Genomic DNA, 26144 nt, shown 5'->3' on the forward strand with positions numbered 1-26144 from the left:
CTGCTAGGCCCGAAAAGGGCCGGCGTGGGGGTCCAGCCGCCCCAAGCAGCCTTCCGAGTGGGCGTGAAGACTGCTGGTTGCTTCCCAGGAGACGAACTTGGCCGAGCCTGGGGACCCCGGCAGCAGCCATGTTGCCAGGGGTCACGTCCCCGAGCGTCAGCCCCGCCCCTCTTCCGCCCCTGTTCCTGGCCAGGGCTTGGTTCTAGCCACGCCCCTAGCGTCCCATGCCCGGGGTCGGATTGGCTGTACCTGTTCGTCCACGCTAGGTCTGAAAATGGCCTCTGGTGGGGTCCAGCCGCCCAGAAGCAGCCTTCTGAGTGGGCGTGAAGACTGCTGGTTGCTTCCCAGGAGACGAACTTGGTCGAGCCTGGGACCCCTGCAACAGCCATGTTGCCTGGGGTCAAGTCCCCGAGCGTCAGCCCCGCTTCTCTTGCTAGCCCAGGCTTGGGTCTAGCCACGCGCCTAGCGTTTCCTTGCCTGGGAGTCGGATTGGCTGTACCTGCTCGTCCACGCTAGGCCCGAAAATGGCCGCGCGTGTGGGTCCAGCCACACTGCATCAGCCTTCCGAGAGGGCGTGAAGACTGCTGGTTGCCTCCCAGGAGACAAACTTGGCGGAGCCTGGGGACCCCCGCAGCAGCCATGTTGCTGGGTGTCACGTCCCCGAGCGTCAGCCCCGCCCCTCTTCCCAGCCCCACTTGCAGGCCAGGGCTTGGGTCTAGCCACGCCCCTAGCGTTTCATGGCCAGGGAGTCGGATTGGCTGTACCTGTTCCTACACGCTAGGCATAAAAGGGACGCGGGTGGGTGTCCAGCCGTCCCGAATCAGGCTTCCAAATGGCCTGAAGACTGCTGGTTGCTTCCCAGGAGACGAACTTGGTTGAGCAAGGCCCCCCCAACTCGGTGTGGGTCCCGGGCAGTGCTCCCGGACACGTGTCATTAAAAGACCAGGCCCGCATATCAAGGCCCAGGAGGGGGTGTGGGACGCTTGGTGCCTAGCATGAGCCCGGGCCTCTGTGGTCAAAGTGTCAGGGTGCCTTCCCCAGCAAGATACTCCGTCAGGACACGCAAAGAACTCTGGGAGTTGCAGTCCCACGTCAGCATGCTCAGGGCATTGTGGGAGCTGGGGTCCTACGTCAGCACGCTCAGGGCACTGTGGGAGTTTGAGTCCCACGTCAGTCTGCGTGCCCATGGGCTCTCTTTAAGTTGTAGTCCCACATCGGGCCACTTAAATACTCTTGCCGCTGGTGTGATGAGGCATTTTGAGAAAAGATGTTCCACTAGGTAGCCTTTGAACGGGCGCTCTGGGACAATAGACACCATCCCCTTGTCTCTCGAGGTGCATTCTGAGACGTCTATATTCCCAGCACCGTTCTCCCCGCCCCCCCCCCGCCCCGTCCCCTCCGCCGAGCACAATTGAGCACAGCTGAGCCCAGCCGAGCTCAACCGAGCAGGCATGCAGTGCTATGTTCGTGTTGCAGTGGAAGGAGATGGTCAGGCTTTTATTTTTATTGGAAAGGCAGATATACAGAGAGGAGGAGAGATAGAGAGGAAGATCTTCTGTCTGATGATTCACTCCCCAGGCGGCCGCCACGGCTGGAGCTGAGCCAATCTGAAGCCAGGAGCCTCTTCCGGGTCTCCCATGTGGGTGCAGGGTCCCAGAGCCTTGGACCGTCCTCGACTGCTTTCTCGGGCCACAGGCAGGGAGCTGGATGGGAAGCGGGGCTGCTGGGAGTAGTACCAGCACCCAATTGGGATTCCGGGCATGCAAGACGAGGACCTTAACCACTGTGCCACCACACCGGGCCCAATGGCCAGGCTTTTGGGGCACACTTGGGAACTTGTACTGTAGGTGGCAGAAGTCATGAGCAGGTATGACGGTGGCCGGGGAACCACCTGGGCCTGGACGAGGGAGCGCTTTCAGGGCCTGTGCTCCCGGCAGCACAGGCCTGGACCCCTGGACTGTTTCCCCGCAGCCCTTCCTGCACTCTGTCCTGAACCCTTCTTTTGGAGAGGCTCTCTGGGGAGGTGCTCCCCCGTATCCCTGCCCTCTACTCACACACTCGTTACCCCTTACCCGCTTGCTCGTGCCTTGGCCGTGCACCCCAGCCCCTCCTGGAGGCCCTCCGCAGCTGTCCTGCCTACCCCTGCCCACTGAGTGCTTGACCTCAAGTTGTCCTGATAGACACGGCTTTCCTGCTCACTTGCTTAGTGCTGGGTTCTGGCAACAGGTCTGTTATCCTCCTGCTTTTTGGCAGAAGCCCTGCCCTTCCTCGTGGGTGTCTTCAGGCTCCAGGCCTTCTCTGGCGCTCTCTCTGGTGGCTCCTCATCCCTTTTCACAAGACACTTTCCTACCTGGTCGCTCGACAGCTCAAGCCCACGTGGATGTCTGCGGCCTCCCCACAATGGCCTGCTTGCTTGCTTGCTCTTCGTGTGTCAGTGCTCATGACCCCCTTTCCCAGGTGCTGGAGTCTGTCCCTGCCCTCCTGCCTGCCTGCCTGCCCACTGTCTTTCTCTCCTACAGGGCCTGTGTGTGTATGTGTATGTGTGTGTCCATGAGGGCCCACAAGCCTCCTCTTGCCACAACCTCGGTGGCATGGGTGTCCAGCGTGGCCTCCCATGCCATCTCTGGGCATGGGCTCATGAGGACCCCTTTCCCTTTGTCAGGGGCTCCTAGGAAACACTCGCGGGCTTAGGCATCCCTGTCGTGTGCTTTTGAGGCAGGAATATGGCCCCACGGCCTCCAGCCAGATGCTGCTTCCATCTCGTTCACCAGAGAACGCTTCACCCTACACCAGGGCCATCCCAGACTCACGACTCTCTCTCCTGCAGGCCAGCCATGGACCATCGGCCACCGCTGATGTGCCACCTGCCACAAGACACACAACAGCTGATGTGTGTTCTCCACAGAGTTCCTTCTCACCAGGACAGGTAGAGTAGCAACATGCCTGGATGCCTCATTTGTACCGGCTGCTCTCACAGCACGCAACGGCATAAGTTGTGCAAGCCACGAGAGGGCGCGCCAAGCTGCCCTTTGTATCCCGGGTGGACTCAGGCCTTGTGAGTGCTAGACAGCCCAGCCCTGAGCCGCCCCAGCGTCAGGTGGGTGTCCCGGGCAGTGCTCCCGGACACGTGTCATTAAAAGACCAGGGGTCCAAGGCCGAATGGCCCGCATATCAAGGCCCAGGAGGGGGTGTGGGACGCTTGGTGCCTAGCATGAGCCCGGGCCTCTGTGGTCAAAGTGTCAGGGTGCCTTCCCCAGCAAGATACTCCGTCAGGACACGCAAAGAACTCTGGGAGTTGCAGTCCCACGTCAGTGTGCGTGCTCAGGGCTCTGTGGGAGTTGCAGTCCCACGTCAGTGCGTGCTCAGGGCTCTGTGGGAGTTTGAGTCCCACGTCAGTCTGCGTGCCCGTGGGCCCTCTGGGAGTTGCAGTCCCACGTCAGCATGCTCAGGGCATTGTGGGAGCTGGGGTCCTACGTCAGCACGCTCAGGGCACTGTGGGAGTTTGAGTCCCACGTCAGTCTGCGTGCCCATGGGCTCTCTTTAAGTTGTAGTCCCACGTCGGGCCACTTAAATACTCTTGCTGCTGGCGTGATGAGGCATTTTGAGAAAAGATGTTCCACTAGGTAGCCTCTGAACGGGCGCTCTGGGACAACAGACACCATCCCCTTGTCTCTCGAGGTGCATTCTGAGACGTCTATATTCCCAGCACTGCTCCCCCCCCCCCCCCGCCCCGTCCCCTCCGCCGAGCACAATTGAGCACAGCTGAGCCCAGCCGAGCTCAACCGAGCAGGCATGCAGTGCTATGTTCGTGTTGCAGTGGAAGGAGATGGTCAGGCTTTTATTTTTATTGGAAAGGCAGATATACAGAGAGGAGGAGAGATAGAGAGGAAGATCTTCTGTCCGATGATTCACTCCCCAGGCGGCCGCCACGGCTGGAGCTGAGCCAATCAGAAGCCAGGAGCCTCTTCCGGGTCTCCCATGTGGGTGCAGGGTCCCAGAGCCTTGGACCGTCCTCGACTGCTTTCTCGGGCCACAGGCAGGGAGCTGGATGGGAAGCGGGGCTGCTGGGAGTAGTACCAGCACCCAATTGGGATTCCGGGCGTGCAAGACGAGGACCTTAACCACTGTGCCACCACACCGGGCCCAATGGCCAGGCTTTTGGGGCACACTTGGGAACTTGTACTGTAGGTGGCAGAAGTCATGAGCAGGTATGACGGTGGCCGGGGAACCACCTGGGCCTGGACGAGGGAGCGCTTTCAGGGCCTGTGCTCCCGGCAGCACAGGCCTGGACCCCTGGACTGTTTCCCCGCAGCCCTTCCTGCACTCTGTCCTGAACCCTTCTTTTGGAGAGGCTCTCTGGGGAGGTGCTCCCCCGTATCCCTGCCCTCTACTCACACACTCGTTACCCGTTACCCGCTTGCCCGTGCCTTGGCCGTGCACCCCAGCCCCTCCTGGAGGCCCTCCGCAGCTGTCCTGCCTACCCCTGCCCGCTCAGTGCTTGACCTCAAGTTGTCCTGATAGACACGGCTTTCCTGCTCACTTGCTTAGTGCTGGGTTCTGGCAACAGGTCTGTTATCCTCCTGCTTTTTGGCAGAAGCCCTGCCCTTCCTCGTGGGTGTCTTCAGGCTCCAGGCCTTCTCTGGCGCTCTCTCTGGTGGCTCCTCATCCCTTTTCACAAGACACTTTCCTACCTGGTCGCTCGACAGCTCAAGCCCACGTGGATGTCTGCGGCCTCCCCACAATGGCCTGCTTGCTTGCTTGCTCTTCGTGTGTCAGTGCTCATGACCCCCTTTCCGAGGTGCTGGAGTCTGTCCCTGCCCTCCTGCTTGCCTGCCCACTGTCTTTCTCTCCTACAGGGCCTGTGTGTGTATGTGTATGTGTGTGTCCATGAGGGCCCACAAGCCTCCTCTTGCCACAACCTCGGTGGCATGGGTGTCCAGTGTGGCCTCCCATGCCATCTCTGGGCATGGGCTCATGAGGACCCCTTTCCCTTTGTCAGGGGCTCCTAGGAAACACTCGAGGGCTTAGGCATCCCTGTCGTGTGCTTTTGAGGCAGGAATATGGCCCCACGGCCTCCAGCCAGATGCTGCTTCCATCTCGTTCACCAGAGAACGCTTCACCCTACACCAGGGCCATCCCGGACTCACGACTCTCTCTCCTGCAGGCCAGCCATGGACCATCGGCCACCGCTGATGTGCCACCTGCCACAAGACACACAACAGCTGATGTGTGTTCTCCACAGAGTTCCTTCTCACCAGGACAGGTAGAGTAGCAACATGCCTGGATGCCTCATTTGTACCGGCTGCTCTCACAGCACGCAACGGCATAAGTTGTGCAAGCCACGAGAGGGCGCGCCAAGCTGCCCTTTGTATCCCGGGTGGACTCAGGCCTTGTGAGTGCTAGACAGCCCAGCCCTGAGCCGCCCCAGCGTCAGGTGGGGGTCCCGGGCAGTGCTCCCGTACACGTGTCATTAAAAGACCAGGGGTCCAAAGCCGAATGGCCCGCATATCAAGGCCCAGGAGGGGGTGTGGGACGCTTGGTGCCTAGCATGAGCCCGGGCCTCTGTGGTCAAAGTGTCAGGGTGCCTTCCCCAGCAAGATACTCCGTCAGGACACGCAAAGAACTCTGGGAGTTGCAGTCCCACGTCAGTGTGCGTGCTCAGGGCTCTGTGGGAGTTGCAGTCCCACGTCAGTGCGTGCTCAGGGCTCTGTGGGAGTTTGAGTCCCACGTCAGTCTGCGTGCCCATGGGCTCTCTTTAAGTTGTAGTCCCACGTCGGGCCACTTAAATACTCTTGCTGCTGGCGTGATGAGGCATTTTGAGAAAAGATGTTCCACTAGGTAGCCTTTGAACGGGCGCTCTGGGACAACAGACACCATCCCCTTGTCTCTCGAGGTGCATTCTGAGACGTCTATATTCCCAGCACTGCTCTCCCCCCCCCGCCCCGTCCCCTCCGCCGAGCACAATTGAGCACAGCTGAGCCCAGCCGAGTTCAACCGAGCAGGCATGCAGTGCTATGTTCGTGTTGCAGTGGAAGGAGATGGTCAGGCTTTTATTTTTATTGGAAAGGCAGATATACAGAGAGGAGAAGAGACAGAGAGGAAGATCTTCTGTCCGATGATTCACTCCCCAGGTGGCCGCCACGGCTGGAGCTGAGCCAATCCGAAGCCAGGAGCCTCTTCCGGGTCTCCCATGTGGGTGCAGGGTCCCAGAGCCTTGGACCGTCCTCGACTGCTTTCTTGGGCCACAGGCAGGGAGCTGGATGGGAAGCGGGGCTGCTGGGAGTAGTACCAGCACCCAATTGGGATTCCGGGCTTGCAAGACGAGGACCTTAACCACTGTGCCACCACACCGGGCCCAATGGCCAGGCTTTTGGGGCACACTTGGGAACTTGTACTGTAGGTGGCAGAAGTCATGAGCAGGTATGACGGTGAACCACCTGGGGAACCACCTGGGCCTGGACGAGGGAGCGCTTTCAGGGCCTGTGCTCCCGGCAGCACAGGCCTGGACCCCTGGACTGTTTCCCCGCAGCCCTTCCTGCACTCTGTCCTGAACCCTTCTTTTGGAGAGGCTCTCTGGGGAGGTGCTCCCCCGTATCCCTGCCCTCTACTCACACACTCGTTACCCGTTACCCGCTTGCCCGTGCCTTGGCCGTGCACCCCAGCCCCTCCTGGAGGCCCTCCGCAGCTGTCCTGCCTACCCCTGCCCGCTCAGTGCTTGACCTCAAGTTGTCCTGATAGACACGGCTTTCCTGCTCACTTGCTTAGTGCTGGGTTCTGGCAACAGGTCTGTTATCCTCCTGCTTTTTGGCAGAAGCCCTGCCCTTCCTCGTGGGTGTCTTCAGGCTCCAGGCCTTCTCCGGCGCTCTCTCTGGTGACTCCTCATCCCTTTTCACAAGACACTTTCCTACCTGGTCGCTCGACAGCTCAAGCCCACGTGGATGGCTGCGGCCTCCCCACAATGGCCTGCTTGCTTGCTTGCTCTTCGTGTGTCAGTGCTCATGACCCCCTTTCCCAGGTGCTGGAGTCTGTCCCTGCCCTCCTGCTTGCCTGCCCACTGTCTTTCTCTCCTACAGGGCCTGTGTGTGTATGTGTATGTGTGTGTCCATGAGGGCCCACAATCCTCCTCTTGCCACAACCTCGGTGGCATGGGTGTCCAGCGTGGCCTCCCATGCCATCTCTGGGCATGGGCTCATGAGGACCCCTTTCCCTTTGTCAGGGGCTCCTAGGAAACACTCGAGGGCTTAGGCATCCCTGTCGTGTGCTTTTGAGGCAGGAATATGGTCCCACGGCCTCCAGCCAGATGCTGCTTCCATCTCGTTCACCAGAGAACGCTTCACCCTACACCAGGGCCATCCCGGACTCACGACTCTCTCTCCTGCAGGCCAGCCATAGACCATCGGCCACCGCTGATGTGCCACCTGCCACAAGACACACAACAGCTGATGTGTGTTCTCCACAGAGTTCCTTCTCACCAGGACAGGTAGAGTAGCAACATGCCTGGATGCCTCATTTGTACTGGCTGCTCTCACAGCACGCAACGGCATAAGTTGTGCAAGCCACGAGAGGGCGCGCCAAGCTGCCCTTTGTATCCTGGGTGGACTCAGGCCTTGTGAGTGCTAGACAGCCCAGCCCTGAGCCGCCCCAGCGTCAGCTGGGGGTCCGGGCAGTGCTCCCGTACACGTGTCATTAAAAGACCAGGGGTCCAAGGCCGAACGGCCCGCATATCAAGGCCCAGGAGGGGGTGTGGGACGCTTGGTGCCTAGCATGAGCCCGGGCCTCTGTGGTCAAAGTGTCAGGGTGCCTTCCCCAGCAAGATACTCCGTCAGGACACGCAAAGAACTCTGGGAGTTGCAGTCCCACGTCAGTGTGCGTGCTCAGGGCTCTGTGGGAGTTTGAGTCCCACGTCAGTCTGCGTGCCCGTGGGCCCTCTGGGAGTTGCAGTCCCACGTCAGCATGCTCAGGGCATTGTGGGAGCTGGGGTCCTACGTCAGCACGCTCAGGGCACTGTGGGAGTTTGAGTCCCACGTCAGTCTGCGTGCCCATGGGCTCTCTTTAAGTTGTAGTCCCACGTCGGGCCACTTAAATACTCTTGCTGCTGGCGTGATGAGGCATTTTGAGAAAAGATGTTCCACTAGGTAGCCTTTGAACGGGCGCTCTGGGACAACAGACACCATCCCCTTGTCTCTCGAGGTGCATTCTGAGACGTCTATATTCCCAGCACTGCTCTCCCCCCCCACCCCCGCCCCGTCCCGTCCGCCGAGCACAATTGAGCACAGCTGAGCCCAGCCGAGCTCAACCGAGCAGGCATGTTCGTGTTGCAGTGGAAGGAGATGGTCAGGCTTTTATTTTTATTGGAAAGGCAGATATACAGAGAGGAGGAGAGACAGAGAGGAAGATCTTCTGTCCGATGATTCACTCCCCAGGCGGCCGCCACGGCTGGAGCTGAGCCAATCCGAAGCCAGGAGCCTCTTCCGGGTCTCCCATGTGGGTGCAGGGTCCCAGAGCCTTGGACCGTCCTCGACTGCTTTCTCGGGCCACAGGCAGGGAGCTGGATGGGAAGCGGGGCTGCTGGGAGTAGTACCAGCACCCAATTGGGATTCCGGGCGTGCAAGACGAGGACCTTAACCACTGTGCCACCGCACCGGGCCCAATGGCCAGGCTTTTGGGGCACACTTGGGAACTTGTACTGTAGGTGGCAGAAGTCATGAGCAGGTATGACGGTGGTCGGGGAACCACCTGGGCCTGGACGAGGGAGCGCTTTCAGGGCCTGTGCTCCCGGCAGCACAGGCCTGGACCCCTGGACTGTTTCCCCGTGTTAGACTCGGGGAGAGTCCAACCCCGTGGAAGGGGAGCCACTCCGTTCGGCAAGACAAGTCACAAAGCAGAGGCTGTAAAAAGCATGAGGATTTTATTGAGCATTCGCGAATGGGCGACAGAGTCTCTGGAGGCACCCAGGACTCTGCGCGCCCCAAGCAGGTTAAAGCACCTTTTTAAAGGACAAAACCGCAAACTTCGCATAACAGCTGGCATTTTACTTTAAGATTAGACATCTCCTTTTATTCCTGCAGCTGCCTGCTCCGGCCTTGCTACCTTATCTCTTTTATTCCTGCAGCTGCCTGCTCCGGCCTTGCTACCTTATCTCTTTTATTCCTGCAGCTGCCTTGTTCATGTCTGGGAAACTGAAACTTTTACTTCTTTCATGAAATAGTTTTTCTATATTTATTCCAACATGGCTCTACTCTTGCTCAGCAGAAAGCAATATACAGAAGCAAAATCAAGCGGTTATTCTAAGCTCTTACATTCCCCCCTTTTCTTTTAGGACATATTTTTATCTTAAAATATAAGCATTAGCAGGCATTTTCTTGTACAGGCTGATATTGGCTGGTTAATACAAAGGCTTGAATTATTGACAATCTTTCTTTTATGAACTGTAATAAACGATTAATAATGCAAGGTCCTATAGTTAAAAGGAGTAATAACAATATTAAAGGTCCTGTTATAGCAGAGATGAGAGTGGTTAGCCAGGGTGATTGAGAGAACATGTTTTTCAAACCATCCTTTTTGGGCTGACAATTCTTTCTGTCTTTTATTTAATCTGTCTCTGAGTCGATCTAAAGTCTCAGTCACACTTCCAGTTTGGTCAGCATAGAAACAACACTCTTCCTTTAAGGCGGCACACAATCCTCCTTCTTTTAATAATAGCAAATCTAGTCCTCTCCTGTTTTGCAACACTACTTCAGACAGAGAGGTAAGAGACTCTTTTAGTCCTCTGACTGACTGTTCTAAGGCCTGTAGGTCTTCATTCATAGCCTGGTGTAGTCCTTGGTAATAGTCTGTTCTCGACAGAGCAGTTGCTCCGGTGGCTATGCCAGCGGCTATTCCTCCTGTACCTAGTAACACGGCTAGAGTAATAGAGACAGGCTCTCGCTTGGCCCTCCCTGGATGTTCATAGGCAGCTAGAACAGTCTCAGACGGAAGGTACGTTATTCTTGGCCACAATTGAACAAGCACACAGAAGTCTTTGGTGACGTTAAGAACCTGTGCCGAGATACAAGGGGTCAGACCAGTGTTGCATGCCCAATAGATTCCATTAGGTGGTGTCAGATAATAATTTCCTATGGGGACATTTAAACTCTGGTTACATAGTCTAGATTTTATTGAATTTTTTCCTATACATAGACCTGTCCCACTGACATCAGTAAGTGTCAGTTCGTGCCCCATGGTGCTGCAGACTGGAGATGGGCTACTGGAGTTTGTTAAGTTTGCTATTGTGGCTATTCCTTCATAATAAGGTGGACTGGGGTTGAGGCATAGCCAGCAGTCCCTGGCTCTTTCGGGATCTGAAGAGTTAAGGGCTAGAAAGGCTCCTTTAACTAGATTTATGAGTCTTTCTCCCGTGCTTTTCGGCACTATAGTGGGGGAGGCCGGCGTGCTAGTTTGTGGAGTTATTGTGTGGTTGAAAAATGGCCTTATAGGATGTTGAGGCTGTTGTCCTGACGGCCCGCGGAAGGCAGGCAGGACATGATTTGGGCCAATAGACTGGGTGGCTAAGGGCTCTATTTGGCGGGAGATAGTGAACAGAGTAAATGCGTCCCACCCTTCTCTGTAGAGCCGCAATCCCCATACTCTCGTCTTAGTCCAGTCAGCTTTTTCTCCGGCCGAGGTGAAAGAAATAACTAAAGGATTGCATCTGCCACCTGGGGTGCTCCCCGTTCTTCTAGTTACACTATCAAAGCATGGTCCGCAGTTTTGTTTCCAGTGACCCTGGCCGCAAATCCAGGGCCCTGTCCCTGAATATCCTGGAATATTTTCCCTCTTGACTGAGATGAGGTCAGTTGATTCAGTGAGCCAATACACTGTCCCGGTAGTTTCACAACCCCAACTAGCACAGTATCCTTCTTCGGCCCCCCTACACTGCTTGATTTTGGCTTTGCTACGGTCACTCCCCGGACAAACGTAAAAGGGTCTGGCTCTGGTGTGTAACCGTCCCAGTACATTCTCACAGCCATACGCGTTCCGACTACTAGTTCCTGAATAAGGGAGACCGGGAGTCTCCCATGCTCCTCCAACTAGGTCACATAGATCAAAATATAACTTGGGAAAGGTAACATCAACCGGTCCAATGACTTGAGTGCTATTTATGACTGTTCCTATTTCCAAACTACTGATTTTCCAGGTAATTTTATGGGGGGTATGTGGGTTATAATCTGACAATGAACATGGAAGAGATAGCAAAGTCAAAAAGTACATTTTTAAGCACGAGTCAGTCTTATCTTTAGAGGATTTGGGGTTCGTTGAAGTTTCCATTCTGGTTCCTGGTCAGTCCCTGTAGTCCCTGTTGCTGGCTGATCCTTGGCGTGTTTCACGTGGGAGGCATGTACCCAGGCGGCAATTCCGTCGACTTTCAGGGAGGTTGGAGTAGTCAGTAGGACAGTAAAGGGTCCTTTCCACCGTGGTTCTAAGGTTTTTGCTTGGTGTCTCCGGACATACACCTGGTCTCCTTCCTTGAACGGGTGAGGGCACGGTGGAATGTCTTTGTCCTTGTAGGCCTCTGCAAGCGGTTTCCAGATGTACTCTCTCACTGCTCTGAGAGCCTGGAGATGCGCCTGTAACGAGGGTGGATGGGGGAACATGGTAGGATCAAAATCACAGAAAGAGGATGCCGGTGGTGGGCTCCCATATAATATTTCAAAGGGAGTCAGCCCATGATATGCAGGAGTGTTGCGCACTCGAAAAAGGGCCATAGGGAGGAGCCGTACCCAGTCTTTTCCGCCAGTCTCTAGGGCTAATTTAGTCAAGGTCTCTTTTAGAGTTCTATTCATTCTTTCTACCTGGCCTGAACTCTGGGGTCGATAAGCACAATGTAGTTTCCAATGAATCCCCAAACTCTTGGCCACCCCCTGACTTACCTGGGAGGCGAAAGCGGGACCGTTATCTGACCCTAATACTTGCGGCAATCCGTACCGGGGAAAAATTTCTTCAAGGAGTTTTTTAACGACTGTCGTGGCCGTTTCATTCTTCGTGGGGTAGGCTTCTACTCAGCCTGAAAAGGTGTCTACAAAAACTAAGAGATATTTATAACCATACAGTCCCGGTTTTACTTCAGTAAAGTCTATTTCCCATTGTATTCCCGGTCGGTGTCCTCGGGCACGGGCTCCTTGGGGGAGTTTTAGTCGCCCTGCGTTTACCTGGGCACAAGGCTTGCATTGGTCCACTGTAATTTGAGTAAGAAACTGCAGGTCAGGAGTTATAAACGGGCATTTCTCATTTGCAAGTAGAGCGTGCATTTTTCTCCGGCTCAAATGAGTGAGGCGGTGGAGGTGTTCAATGATTTCAGTAGCTATGCGATAGGGCAGGATGACCTTGTCTCTTTTTCTCCATGCTTTGCACTTAGCATCCCACTCCCCTTCGAGTTCTTTAATGAGAGCTCTGTCATTATCAGTATATTTAAATGGAACTCCCCAGTTGCAGACTATGTCATCTGTGTTTTGCCTGGTCTCTTCGGGTCCCATTTTTGAGTTTATTTCCAGGGGTAGGGCTGAGATTGGCTCAGTGGCAACAGTTTTTGCAGTCTGGTCTGCCAGTCTATTTCCTCTAGCTACTGGATCTGTTCCTTTTTGGTGGCCCGGACAATGAATAATGCTCAGTCTTTTTGGAAGGAATAGTGCCCTCAAGAGGTTTATTATCTCTTGCTTGTTCTTTATTTCTCGTCCTCCTGAAGTTAAGAGGCCCCTTCTGCGATAAATCTCACCGTGCACATGGGCCGTAGCAAAAGCATACCTACTGTCAGTATAGATGTTTGCTACTTTTCCCGCCGCCAGTTCTAGAGCCTTTGTGAGGGCTATTAGTTCAGCTCGCTGGGCCGACGTCCCTGGCTCTAGGGCACTGGCCCAGACTATGGAGTCATTGTTACTCACCACTGCTGCTCCTGCCCGCCGAGTTCCTTCGGTGACATAGCTGCTGCCATCTGTGAACCAGGTTACCTCCGCGTCTGGTAGAGGCTGGTCAGTTAGATCTTCACGAGTCCCATGAACTTCGGCCAGAATCTGGGAGCAGTCATGGGGGGCATCCTTGGCCGTTCCCGGCTCCGGCAATAGGGAAGCGGGATTGAGCGTAGCAACTGGTCCAAAAGTAATGCGTTCAGGAGCTAAGAGCAAAGCCTGGTAGTGAGTCATGCGGGCGTTTGAAAGCCACCTGTCTGGCGGTTGGCGGACAACCGACTCCACAGCATGTGGAGCTATTATTGTGACTTTCTGTCCCAGGGTTAGTTTGTTTGCGTCCCTGAGCAGGGTCGCAATAGCTGCTACCATGCGCAGGCAAGGGGGCCACCCTGAGGCCACTGGATCTAGTTTCTTTGAAAGGTAGGCAACCGGTCGTCTCCAAGGGCCTAGGGACTGAGTCAATACTCCTTTTGCAATTCCTTTGGCCTCATCCACATACAGTGTGAATGGTTTTGTGACATCAGGCAGTCCCAGGGCCGGTGCCGTTAGGAGGGCCTCTTTAATGCAATCAAAAGCCCGTTGTTGTTCTTTTCCCCAGATGAAGGAGTTTTTTTCCTTCGTTAACATGTACAAGGGAGCGGCCAGCTCCGCAAACCCAGGTATCCACAGCCGGCAGAATCCTGCCGTTCCCAGAAACTCACGTACCTGTCGGGAGTTCCTTGGGACTGGTATAGACGCCACCGCAGCTTTCCTGGCTTCAGTTAACCATCTTTTTCCTCCCTTTATGACATATCCTAGGTAGGTTACCTCCTCTCTGCATATCTGGGCTTTCTTGGCAGATGCCCGATATCCTAGGGCTCCCAATTCACGTAACAGGGCCCTTGTCCCTTCTAGGCAGGCCTCTCTGGTAGGTGCTGCCAGCAAGAGATCATCTACATATTGGAGGAGAGTCAGATTGGGGTTATTTAATCTGAATGCCACCAAGTCTTGATGTAGGGCCTCATCAAAGATGGTGGGGGAATTTTTGAAGCCTTGTGGCAATCGAGTCCAAGTCAGTTGCCCACTTACTCCATGTTCCGGATCTCTCCATTCAAAAGCAAATAAAGGTTGGCTCGCCGGGCTCAGTCTTAAACAAAAGAAAGCATCCTTTAAATCCAGGACACTATACCACACATGGGAGGGAGGCAAGGAGCTGAGAAGGTTATAAGGATTTGGCACAGTGGGATGTATGTCTTCTACACGACTATTTATTTCTCTTAGGTCTTGGACGGGCCTATAGTCATTTGTCCCCGGCTTCTGCACTGGTAGGAGAGGAGTGTTCCACGGTGACCGGCAAGGAATGAGAATTCCCAGTTTTAGCAGTCTGTGGATGTGGGGGCGAATGCCCTCAAAGGCTTTCCTTGACATGGGATATTGTCTGATAGCCACGGGCCCTGCAGTAGCCTTTAGTTGTACGTGTACTGGTGGCTGTTGTACTGACAATCCCATGCCACCCGTCTCTGCCCATGCATCTGGGAATTCAGTCATCCATCTCTCCATGTAAGGTGGGGTTCCCTCTTTGTTAGTTTCAGTTTTTCTAATGGCCTCATGTAGTTTGTATTCATTTTCTAATTTTAGGGTTAAGATGCACAGGGATTTCCCTTGAGGCCCAGTCACTGTTATTTCTTGGTCTTTAAAGTTGATTTGTGCTCCCAGTTTTGTCAGAAGATCTCGTCCCAATAGGGGGTAGGGACAATCAGGCACATGTAAAAAGGAGTGAGTGACAGTACCTGTAGCTAAGTCGACCCGCCGATCAGTCGTCCACCGGTACGCGCGTCCTCCTGTGGCTCCCTGTACCCACGAGGTCTTCTGGCTCATAGGTCCATCAGTAGTTGTCAAAACTGAATGTTGAGCCCCGGTGTCTACTAGAAACGTGGTGGGCTTGCCTCCCACAGACAGAGTTAGCCTGGGCTCAGGGGGAGGCTCCTGGCCCCGACTGGCCTAGTCTTCTAAAGTCAAAACTGAGGTCTGCCTTTTCTTGTTTCTAGGATTGTTGGGACAATCCTTTGCCCAATGGCCGTTTTCTTTACAGTAAGCACATTGATCTTTCCCTAAACGGTTTCGCCGCTCACCTCCCTGTTCCTTAAACTGTCTCCCTATCTCAGTTCCCTGGGATGTTATTTGCTTGTTATGAACTACAGTGGCCAAGATACGGCTCAGTTCTTTATTCCGTCGCTTATCTCTCTTATCCTCTCTTTCTTCCTGCATCTTTCTTAGTCTCTCTTCTCTCTCTTCCGGAGTCTCTCTCTTATTGAAAATTTTATCTGCCTCTTTTACTAAGTCCTGCAAGCTATAATTCTGCAATCCTTCTAGTCTTTGTAACTTATTTCGAATGTCTGGTGCCGACTGTCCTATGAAAGCCATAATCACTTCCCCCTGCCTATCTTTACTTGCCGGATCAAATGGTGTATACATGCGGTATGCTTCCATTAGTCTTTCTAAGAATCCCACGGGAGTCTCCCCAGTTCCCTGTAGAACTGCTCTTATCTTAGCCAAATTAGTGGGTCGCCTTCTGGCACCCTTGAGACCCGCCAACAGAGTCTGGCGATAAAGACGGAGACGCTCCCTACCATTTGGAGTGTCGAAGTCCCAATTAGGTCAGACAAGGGGGAACACTTCATCAATTTCGTTTGGAAGTTGGGTGGGCTGCCCATCAGCCCGAAGGACATTCTTTCTGGCCTCCATCAGCACCCGTTGGACTTCTTCTGTGGTCAGTAGAGTCCGTAACAGCTGCTGACAATCATCCCAAGTCGGCTGGTGCGTCAACAAGATGGACTCGATGAGACCTGTTAATGCTTGGGGGTCTTGGGAGAAAGGAGGGTTATGAGTTTTCCAATTATACAAATCAGAGGCAGAGAAAGGCCAATACTGGACCTGCCCCCCTACAATTCTCAAGGGGTACAATTGTGAAGACCATTGCCCTTCTCCTCTTTCTCCCTCCTCCAATTGAGCCCTGCGCAGCCGCAACCTGGTATGGATTGGGGATCTGGCTTCAGGCTGTTCATTTACAGTGGTGTCTGGAGAGCCCATCTCCCCCGGTCTTTCTCTTGGGGGTTCTCCTTCAGGTTGATGCTCCTGGGGATAAGGTGGAGGAAGTTCAGAGGTCATTAATAGGTCCATCTGACTATCATCAGGCAGGACAGGCTTAGGTCGAGGACGAGTAGCTTCCAGCGGACAGAGGGAAACAAGAGCAGAGGGTTGGGGTTGGGGCGGAGCTGAAGGCGCCGGCAATTCTGGAGAAGGAGGAGGAGGAGGACAGGGTGCGATGAGAAAAGGTTGAGCCCACGGCGGGGGATTAACCACGAGGTCCTCCCATACCAAGATATACGGTAACTGGTCGGGATGCCCCGATGGCCCGGTCGCCCTGATGAGGCCTTTCACCTGCAAAATAGTGGTTAGATTAAAGGTGCCGCTGGGCGGCCATGAAACAGCGAGAGTCGGCCACTCAACGGTGCAGAGAGTTTTCCATTTCTTGCGACGCACTTCCACTGATAGGGTGTGAGCGCTGGTGGAAACGTCAGGCCAATGTTGGAGAGTAAGACTTAGGGGAGAAGACTCAGCCTGACCCATATTCAAAGACAAGAGACTACACACAATTACAAAACAAACAAATGACACAAACAGGATTCGCGCGATACAAGATTTCCAAAGGGCCCGATACAAGATACAAGACGGCCGCTCTGGGGCGGCCATACAAGGCCAGACGAGGGTGACGTGATCTTCACCCTGTCTCCAAAGCACTGGAGCGTCCTCCAGCGTACAAGTTCAAATCAAACCGGTACCGTTCAAAGACTGGGGAGGACAAGGACAGAACAGTACAACACACAAAAATACACACTTTCCGATCGGTCTTACCTCCCCCTGCTAGGATGTTGCTTGCCGAGGACGGTTGCTCCTGATTCCCGGCCAATGCAACAAAATGTTAGACTCAGGGAGAGTCCAACCCCGTGGAAAGGGAGCCACTCCGTTCGGCAAGACAAGTCACAAAGCAGAGGCTGTAAAAAGCATGAGGATTTTATTGGGCATTCGCGAATGGGCAACAGAGTCTGTGGAGGCACCCAGGACTCTGCGCGCCCCAAGCAGGTTAAAGCATCTTTTTAAAGGACAAAACCGCAAACTTCGCATAACAGCTGGCATTTTACTTTAAGATTAGAATCTCTTTTATTCCTGCAGCTGCCTGCTCCGGCCTTGCTACCTTATCTCTTTTATTCCTGCAGCTGCCTGCTCCGGCCTTGCTACCTTATCTCTTTTATTCCTGCAGCTGCCTTGTTCATGTCTGGGAAACTGAAACTTTTACTTCTTTCATGAAATAGTTTTTCTATATTTATTCCAACATGGCTCTACTCTTGCTCAGCAGAAAGCAATATACAGAAGCAAAATCAAGCGGTTATTCTAAGCTCTTACACCCGCAGCCCTTCCTGCACTCTGTCCTGAACCCTTCTTTTGGAGAGGCTCTCTGGGGAGGTGCTCCCCCGTATCCCTGCCCTCTACTCACACACTCGTTACCCGTTACCCGCTTGCCCGTGCCTTGGCTGTGCACCCCAGCCCCTCCTGGAGGCCCTCCGCAGCTGTCCTGCCTACCCCTGCCCGCTCAGTGCTTGACCTCAAGTTGTCCTGATAGACACGGCTTTCCTGCTCACTTGCTTAGTGCTGGGCTCTGGCAACAGGTCTGTTATCCTCCTGCTTTTTGGCAGAAACCCTGCCCTTCCTCATGGGTGTCTTCAGGCTCCAGGCCTTCTCTGGCGCTCTCTCTGGTGGCTCCTCATCCCTTTTCACAAGACACTTTCCTACCTGGTCGCTCGACAGCTCAAGCCCACGTGGATGGCTGCGGCCTCCCCACAATGGCCTGCTTGCTTGCTTGCTCTTCGTGTGTCAGTGCTCATGACCCCCTTTCCCAGGTGCTGGAGTCTGTCCCTGCCCTCCTGCCTGCCTGCCCACTGTCTTTCTCTCCTACAGGGCCTGTGTGTGTATGTGTATGTGTGTGTCCATGAGGGCCCACAAGCCTCCTCTTGCCACAACCTCGGTGGCATGGGTGTCCAGCGTGGCCTCCCATGCCATCTCTGGGCATGGGCTCATGAGGACCCCTTTCCCTTTGTCAGGGGCTCCTAGGAAACACTCGAGGGCTTAGGCATCCCTGTCGTGTGCTTTTGAGGCAGGAATATGGCCCCACGGCCTCCAGCCAGATGCTGCTTCCATCTCGTTCACCAGAGAACGCTTCACCCTCCACCAGGGCCATCCCGGACTCACGACTCTCTCTCCTGCAGGCCAGCCATAGACCATCGGCCACCGCTGATGTGCCACCTGCCACAACACACACAACAGCTGATGTGTGTTCTCCACAGAGTTCCTTCTCACCAGGACAGGTAGAATAGCAACATGCCTGGATGCCTCATTTGTACCGGCTGCTCTCACAGCACGCAACGGCATAAGTTGTGCAAGCCACGAGAGGACGCGCCAAGCTGCCCTTTGTATCCCGGGTGGACTCAGGCCTTGTGAGTGCTAGACAGCCCAGCCCTGAGCCGCCCCAGCGTCAGGTGGGGGTCCCGGGCAGTGCTCCCGGACACGTGTCATTAAAAGACCAGGGGTCCAAGGCCGAACGGCCCGCATATCAAGGCCCAGGAGGGGGTGTGGGACGCTTGGTGCCTAGCATGAGCCCGGGCCTCTGTGGTCAAAGTGTCAGGGTGCCTTCCCCAGCAAGATACTCCGTCAGGACACGCAAAGAACTCTGGGAGTTGCAGTCCCACGTCACTGCGTGCTCAGGGCTCTGTGGGAGTTTGAGTCCCACGTCAGTCTGCATGCCCGTGGGCCCTCTGGGAGTTGCAGTCCCACGTCAGCATGCTCAGGGCATTGTGGGAGCTGGGGTCCTACGTCAGCACGCTCAGGGCACTGTGGGAGTTTGAGTCCCACGTCAGTCTGCGTGCCCATGGGCTCTCTTTAAGTTGTAGTCCCACGTCGGGCCACTTAAATACTCTTGCTGCTGGCGTGATGAGGCATTTTGAGAAAAGATGTTCCACTAGGTAGCCTTCGAACGGGCGCTCTGGGACAACAGACACCATCCCCTTGTCTCTCGAGGTGCATTCTGAGACGTCTATATTCCCAGCACCGTTCTCCCCCCCTCCTGCCCCGTCCCCTCCGCCGAGCACAATTGAGCACAGCTGAGCCCAGCCGAGCTCAACCGAGCAGGCATGCAGTGCTATGTTCGTGTTGCAGTGGAAGGAGATGGTCAGGCTTTTATTTTTATTGGAAAGGCAGATATACAGAGAGGAGGAGAGACAGAGAGGAAGATCTTCTGTCCGATGATTCACTCCCCAGGCGGCCGCCACGGCTGGAGCTGAGCCAATCCGAAGCCAGGAGCCTCTTCCGGGTCTCCCATGTGGGTGCAGGGTCCCAGAGCCTTGGACCGTCCTCGACTGCTTTCTCGGGCCACAGGCAGGGAGCTGGATGGGAAGCGGGGCTGCTGGGAGTAGTACCAGCACCCAATTGGGATTCCGGGCGTGCAAGACGAGGACCTTAACCACTGTGCCACCGCACCGGGCCCAATGGCCAGGCTTTTGGGGCACACTTGGGAACTTGTACTGTAGGTGGCAGAAGTCATGAGCAGGTATGACGGTGGCCGGGGAACCACCTGGGCCTGGACGAGGGAGCGCTTTCAGGGCCTGTGCTCCCGGCAGCACAGGCCTGGACCCCTGGACTGTTTCCCCGCAGCCCTTCCTGCACTCTGTCCTGAACCCTTCTTTTGGAGAGGCTCTCTGGGGAGGTGCTCCCCCGTATCCCTGCCCTCTACTCACACACTCGTTACCCCTTACCCGCTTGCCCGTGCCTTGGCCGTGCACCCCAGCCCCTCCTGGAGGCCCTCCGCAGCTGTCCTGCCTACCCCTGCCCGCTCAGTGCTTGACCTCAAGTTGTCCTGATAGACACGGCTTTCCTGCTCACTTGCTTAGTGCTGGGCTCTGGCAACAGGTCTGTTATCCTCCTGCTTTTTGGCAGAAGCCCTGCCCTTCCTCGTGGGTATCTTCAGGCTCCAGGCCTTCTCTGGCGCTCTCTCTGGTGGCTCCTCATCCCTTTTCACAAGACACTTTCCTACCTGGTCGCTCGACAGCTCAAGCCCACGTGGATGGCTGCGGCCTCCCCACAATGGCCTGCTTGCTTGCTTGCTCTTCGTGTGTCAGTGCTCATGACCCCCTTTCCCAGGTGCTGGAGTCTGTCCCTGCCCTCCTGCCTGCCTGCCCACTGTCTTTCTCTCCTACAGGGCCTGTGTGTGTATGTGTATGTGTGTGTCCATGAGGGCCCACAAGCCTCCTCTTGCCACAACCTCGGTGGCATGGGTGTCCAGCGTGGCCTCCCATGCCATCTCTGGGCATGGGCTCATGAGGACCCCTTTCCCTTTGTCAGGGGCTCCTAGGAAACACTCGAGGGCTTAGGCATCCCTGTCGTGTGCTTTTGAGGCAGGAATATGGCCCCACGGCCTCCAGCCAGATGCTGCTTCCATCTCGTTCACCAGAGAACGCTTCACCCTCCACCAGGGCCATCCCGGACTCACGACTCTCTCTCCTGCAGGCCAGCCATAGACCATCGGCCACCGCTGATGTGCCACCTGCCACAAGACACACAACAGCTGATGTGTGTTCTCCACAGAGTTCCTTCTCACCAGGACAGGTAGAGTAGCAACATGCCTGGATCCCTCATTTGTACCGGCTGCTCTCACAGCACGCAACGGCATAAGTTGTGCAAGCCACGAGAGGACGCGCCAAGCTGCCCTTTGTATCCCGGGTGGACTCAGGCCTTGTGAGTGCTAGACAGCCCAGCCCTGAGCCGCCCCAGCGTCAGGTGGGGGTCCCGGGCAGTGCTCCCGGACACGTGTCATTAAAAGACCAGGGGTCCAAGGCCGAACGGCCCGCATATCAAGGCCCAGGAGGGGGTGTGGGACGCTTGGTGCCTAGCATGAGCCCGGGCCTCTGTGGTCAAAGTGTCAGGGTGCCTTCCCCAGCAAGATACTCCGTCAGGACACGCAAAGAACTCTGGGAGTTGCAGTCCCACGTCACTGCGTGCTCAGGGCTCTGTGGGAGTTTGAGTCCCACGTCAGTCTGCATGCCCGTGGGCCCTCTGGGAGTTGCAGTCCCACGTCAGCATGCTCAGGGCATTGTGGGAGCTGGGGTCCTACGTCAGCACGCTCAGGGCACTGTGGGAGTTTGAGTCCCACGTCAGTCTGCGTGCCCATGGGCTCTCTTTAAGTTGTAGTCCCACGTCGGGCCACTTAAATACTCTTGCTGCTGGCGTGATGAGGCATTTTGAGAAAAGATGTTCCACTAGGTAGCCTTCGAACGGGCGCTCTGGGACAACAGACACCATCCCCTTGTCTCTCGAGGTGCATTCTGAGACGTCTATATTCCCAGCACCGTTCTCCCCCCCTCCTGCCCCGTCCCCTCCGCCGAGCACAATTGAGCACAGCTGAGCCCAGCCGAGCTCAACCGAGCAGGCATGCAGTGCTATGTTCGTGTTGCAGTGGAAGGAGATGGTCAGGCTTTTATTTTTATTGGAAAGGCAGATATACAGAGAGGAGGAGAGACAGAGAGGAAGATCTTCTGTCCGATGATTCACTCCCCAGGCGGCCGCCACGGCTGGAGCTGAGCCAATCCGAAGCCAGGAGCCTCTTCCGGGTCTCCCATGTGGGTGCAGGGTCCCAGAGCCTTGGACCGTCCTCGACTGCTTTCTCGGGCCACAGGCATTGAGCTGGATGGGAAGCGGGGCTGCTGGGAGTAGTACCAGCACCCAATTGGGATTCCGGGCGTGCAAGACGAGGACCTTAACCACTGTGCCACCGCACCGGGCCCAATGGCCAGGCTTTTGGGGCACACTTGGGAACTTGTACTGTAGGTGGCAGAAGTCATGAGCAGGTATGACGGTGGCCGGGGAACCACCTGGGCCTGGACGAGGGAGCGCTTTCAGGGCCTGTGCTCCCGGCAGCACAGGCCTGGACCCCTGGACTGTTTCCCCGCAGCCCTTCCTGCACTCTGTCCTGAACCCTTCTTTTGGAGAGGCTCTCTGGGGAGGTGCTCCCCCGTATCCCTGCCCTCTACTCACACACTCGTTACCCGTTACCCGCTTGCCCGTGCCTTGGCCGTGCACCCCAGCCCCTCCTGGAGGCCCTCCGCAGCTGTCCTGCCTACCCCTGCCCGCTCAGTGCTTGATCTCAAGTTGTCCTGATAGACACGGCTTTCCTGCTCACTTGCTTAGTGCTGGGCTCTGGCAACAGGTCTGTTATCCTCCTGCTTTTTGGCAGAAGCCCTGCCCTTCCTCGTGGGTGTCTTCAGGCTCCAGGCCTTCTCTGGCGCTCTCTCTGGTGGCTCCTCATCCCTTTTCACAAGACACTTTCCTACCTGGTCGCTCGACAGCTCAAGCCCACGTGGATGGCTGCGGCCTCCCCACAATGGCCTGCTTGCTTGCTTGCTCTTCGTGTGTCAGTGCTCATGACCCCCTTTCCCAGGTGCTGGAGTCTGTCCCTGCCCTCCTGCCTGCCTGCCCACTGTCTTTCTCTCCTACAGGGCCTGTGTGTGTATGTGTATGTGTGTGTCCATGAGGGCCCACAAGCCTCCTCTTGCCACAACCTCGGTGGCATGGGTGTCCAGCGTGGCCTCCCATGCCATCTCTGGGCATGGGCTCATGAGGACCCCTTTCCCTTTGTCAGGGGCTCCTAGGAAACACTCGAGGGCTTAGGCATCCCTGTCGTGTGCTTTTGAGGCAGGAATATGGCCCCACGGCCTCCAGCCAGATGCTGCTTCCATCTCGTTCACCAGAGAACGCTTCACCCTCCACCAGGGCCATCCCGGACTCACGACTCTCTCTCCTGCAGGCCAGCCATAGACCATCGGCCACCGCTGATGTGCCACCTGCCACAAGACACACAACAGCTGATGTGTGTTCTCCACAGAGTTCCTTCTCACCAGGACAGGTAGAGTAGCAACATGCCTGGATGCCTCATTTGTACCGGCTGCTCTCACAGCACGCAACGGCATAAGTTGTGCAAGCCACGAGAGGGACGCGCCAAGCTGCCCTTTGTATCCCGGGTGGACTCAGGCCTTGTGAGTGCTAGACAGCCCAGCCCTGAGCCGCCCCAGCGTCAGGTGGGGGTCCCGGGCAGTGCTCCCGGACACGTGTCATTAAAAGACCAGGGGTCCAAGGCCGAACGGCCCGCATATCAAGGCCCAGGAGGGGGTGTGGGACGCTTGGTGCCTAGCATGAGCCCGGGCCTCTGTGGTCAAAGTGTCAGGGTGCCTTCCCCAGCAAGATACTCCGTCAGGACACGCAAAGAACTCTGGGAGTTGCAGTCCCACGTCAGTGTGCGTGCTCAGGGCTCTGTGGGAGTTGCAGTCCCACGTCAGTGCGTGCTCAGGGCTCTGTGGGAGTTTGAGTCCCACGTCAGTCTGCGTGCCCGTGGGCCCTCTGGGAGTTGCAGTCCCACGTCAGCATGCTCAGGGCTTTGTGGGAGCTGGGGTCCTACGTCAGCACGCTCAGGACACTGTGGGAGTTTGAGTCCCACGTCAGTCTGCGTGCCCATGGGCTCTCTTTAAGTTGTAGTCCCACGTCGGGCCACTTAAATACTCTTGCTGCTGGCGTGATGAGGCATTTTGAGAAAAGATGTTCCACTAGGTAGCCTTCGAACGGGCGCTCTGGGACAATAGACACCATCCCCTTGTCTCTCGAGGTGCATTCTGAGACGTCTATATTCCCAGCACCGTTCTCCCCCCCCTCCTGCCCCGTCCCCTCCGCCGAGCACAATTGAGCACAGCTGAGCCCAGCGGAGCTCAACCGAGCAGGCATGCAGTGCTATGTTAGTGTTGCAGTGGAAGGAGATGGTCAGGCTTTTATTTTTATTGGAAAGGCAGATATACAGAGAGGAGGAGAGACAGAGAGGAAGATCTTCTGTCCGATGATTCACTCCCCAGGCGGCCGCCACGGCTGGAGCTGAGCCAATCCGAAGCCAGGAGCCTCTTCCGGGTCTCCCATGTGGGTGCAGGGTCCCAGAGCCTTGGACCGTCCTCGACTGCTTTCTCGGGCCACAGGCAGGGAGCTGGATGGGAAGCGGGGCTGCTGGGAGTAGTACCAGCACCCAATTGGGATTCCGGGCGTGCAAGACGAGGACCTTAACCACTGTGCCACCGCACCGGGCCCAATGGCCAGGCTTTTGGGGCACACTTGGGAACTTGTACTGTAGGTGGCAGAAGTCATGAGCAGGTATGACGGTGGCCGGGGAACCACCTGGGCCTGGACGAGGGAGCGCTTTCAGGGCCTGTGCTCCCGGCAGCACAGGCCTGGACCCCTGGACTGTTTCCCCGCAGCCCTTCCTGCACTCTGTCCTGAACCCTTCTTTTGGAGAGGCTCTCTGGGGAGGTGCTCCCCCGTATCCCTGCCCTCTACTCACACACTCGTTACCCCTTACCCGCTTGCCCGTGCCTTGGCCGTGCACCCCAGCCCCTCCTGGAGGCCCTCCGCAGCTGTCCTGCCTACCCCTGCCCGCTCAGTGCTTGATCTCAAGTTGTCCTGATAGACACGGCTTTCCTGCTCACTTGCTTAGTGCTGGGCTCTGGCAACAGGTCTGTTATCCTCCTGCTTTTTGGCAGAAGCCCTGCCCTTCCTCGTGGGTGTCTTCAGGCTCCAGGCCTTCTCTGGTGCTCTCTCTGGTGGCTCCTCATCCCTTTTCACAAGACACTTTCCTACCTGGTCGCTCGACAGCTCAAGCCCACGTGGATGGCTGCGGCCTCCCCACAATGGCCTGCTTGCTTGCTTGCTCTTCGTGTGTCAGTGCTCATGACCCCCTTTCCCAGGTGCTGGAGTCTGTCCCTGCCCTCCTGCCTGCCTGCCCACTGTCTTTCTCTCCTACAGGGCCTGTGTGTGTATGTGTATGTGTGTGTCCATGAGGGCCCACAAGCCTCCTCTTGCCACAACCTCGGTGGCATGGGTGTCCAGCGTGGCCTCCCATGCCATCTCTGGGCATGGGCTCATGAGGACCCCTTTCCCTTTGTCAGGGGCTCCTAGGAAACACTCGAGGGCTTAGGCATCCCTGTCGTGTGCTTTTGAGGCAGGAATATGGCCCCACGGCCTCCAGCCAGATGCTGCTTCCATCTCGTTCACCAGAGAACGCTTCACCCTCCACCAGGGCCATCCCGGACTCACGACTCTCTCTCCTGCAGGCCAGCCATAGACCATCGGCCACCGCTGATGTGCCACCTGCCACAAGACACACAACAGCTGATGTGTGTTCTCCACAGAGTTCCTTCTCACCAGGACAGGTAGAGTAGCAACATGCCTGGATGCCTCATTTGTACCGGCTGCTCTCACAGCACGCAACGGCATAAGTTGTGCAAGCCACGAGAGGACGCGCCAAGCTGCCCTTTGTATCCCGGGTGGACTCAGGCCTTGTGAGTGCTAGACAGCCCAGCCCTGAGCCGCCCCAGCGTCAGGTGGGGGTCCCGGGCAGTGCTCCCGGACACGTGTCATTAAAAGACCAGGGGTCCAAGGCCGAACGGCCCGCATATCAAGGCCCAGGAGGGGGTGTGGGACGCTTGGTGCCTAGCATGAGCCCGGGCCTCTGTGGTCAAAGTGTCAGGGTGCCTTCCCCAGCAAGATACTCCGTCAGGACACGCAAAGAACTCTGGGAGTTGCAGTCCCACGTCAGTGTGCGTGCTCAGGGCTCTGTGGGATTGCAGTCCCACGTCAGTGCGTGCTCAGGGCTCTGTGGGAGTTTGAGTCCCACGTCAGTCTGCGTGCCCGTGGGCCCTCTGGGAGTTGCAGTCCCACGTCAGCATGCTCAGGGCATTGTGGGAGCTGGGGTCCTACGTCAGCACGCTCAGGGCACTGTGGGAGTTTGAGTCCCACGTCAGTCTGCGTGCCCATGGGCTCTCTTTAAGTTGTAGTCCCACGTCGGGCCACTTAAATACTCTTGCTGCTGGCGTGATGAGGCATTTTGAGAAAAGATGTTCCACTAGGTAGCCTTCGAACGGGCGCTCTGGGACAACAGACACCATCCCCTTGTCTCTCGAGGTGCATTCTGAGACGTCTATATTCCCAGCACCGTTCTCCCCCCCTCCTGCCCCGTCCCCTCCGCCGAGCACAATTGAGCACAGCTGAGCCCAGCCGAGCTCAACCGAGCAGGCATGCAGTGCTATG

At 56.3% G+C, this 26144-nt stretch overlaps 1 protein-coding gene across 1 annotated transcript; it reads right to left on the reverse strand.

Moving 5' to 3' along the window:
• Positions 1-15572: 15572 nt before the first annotated feature.
• Positions 15573-17043, reverse strand: LOC121154713 (lysine-rich arabinogalactan protein 19-like). The gene has a single exon (XM_040977711.1). The coding sequence runs from the start codon at positions 16671-16673 to the stop codon at positions 15579-15581; it is 1095 nt and encodes a 364-aa protein (XP_040833645.1). The 5' UTR covers positions 16674-17043; the 3' UTR covers positions 15573-15578.
• Between the last annotated feature and the right edge of the window lie 9101 nt (positions 17044-26144).

This window comes from Ochotona curzoniae, unplaced genomic scaffold (assembly GCF_017591425.1).
Source record: "Ochotona curzoniae isolate NIBS_2020 unplaced genomic scaffold, NIBS_Ocur_1.0 contig_28, whole genome shotgun sequence".
Lineage (NCBI taxonomy): Eukaryota > Metazoa > Chordata > Mammalia > Lagomorpha > Ochotonidae > Ochotona > Ochotona curzoniae.

Excerpts from the sequence above, each read along its gene's own strand:
- LOC121154713 (XM_040977711.1), bottom strand. The coding sequence starts at position 16,673 with ATGGCCGCCCCAGAGCGGCCGTCTTGTATCTTGTATCGGGCCCTTTGG.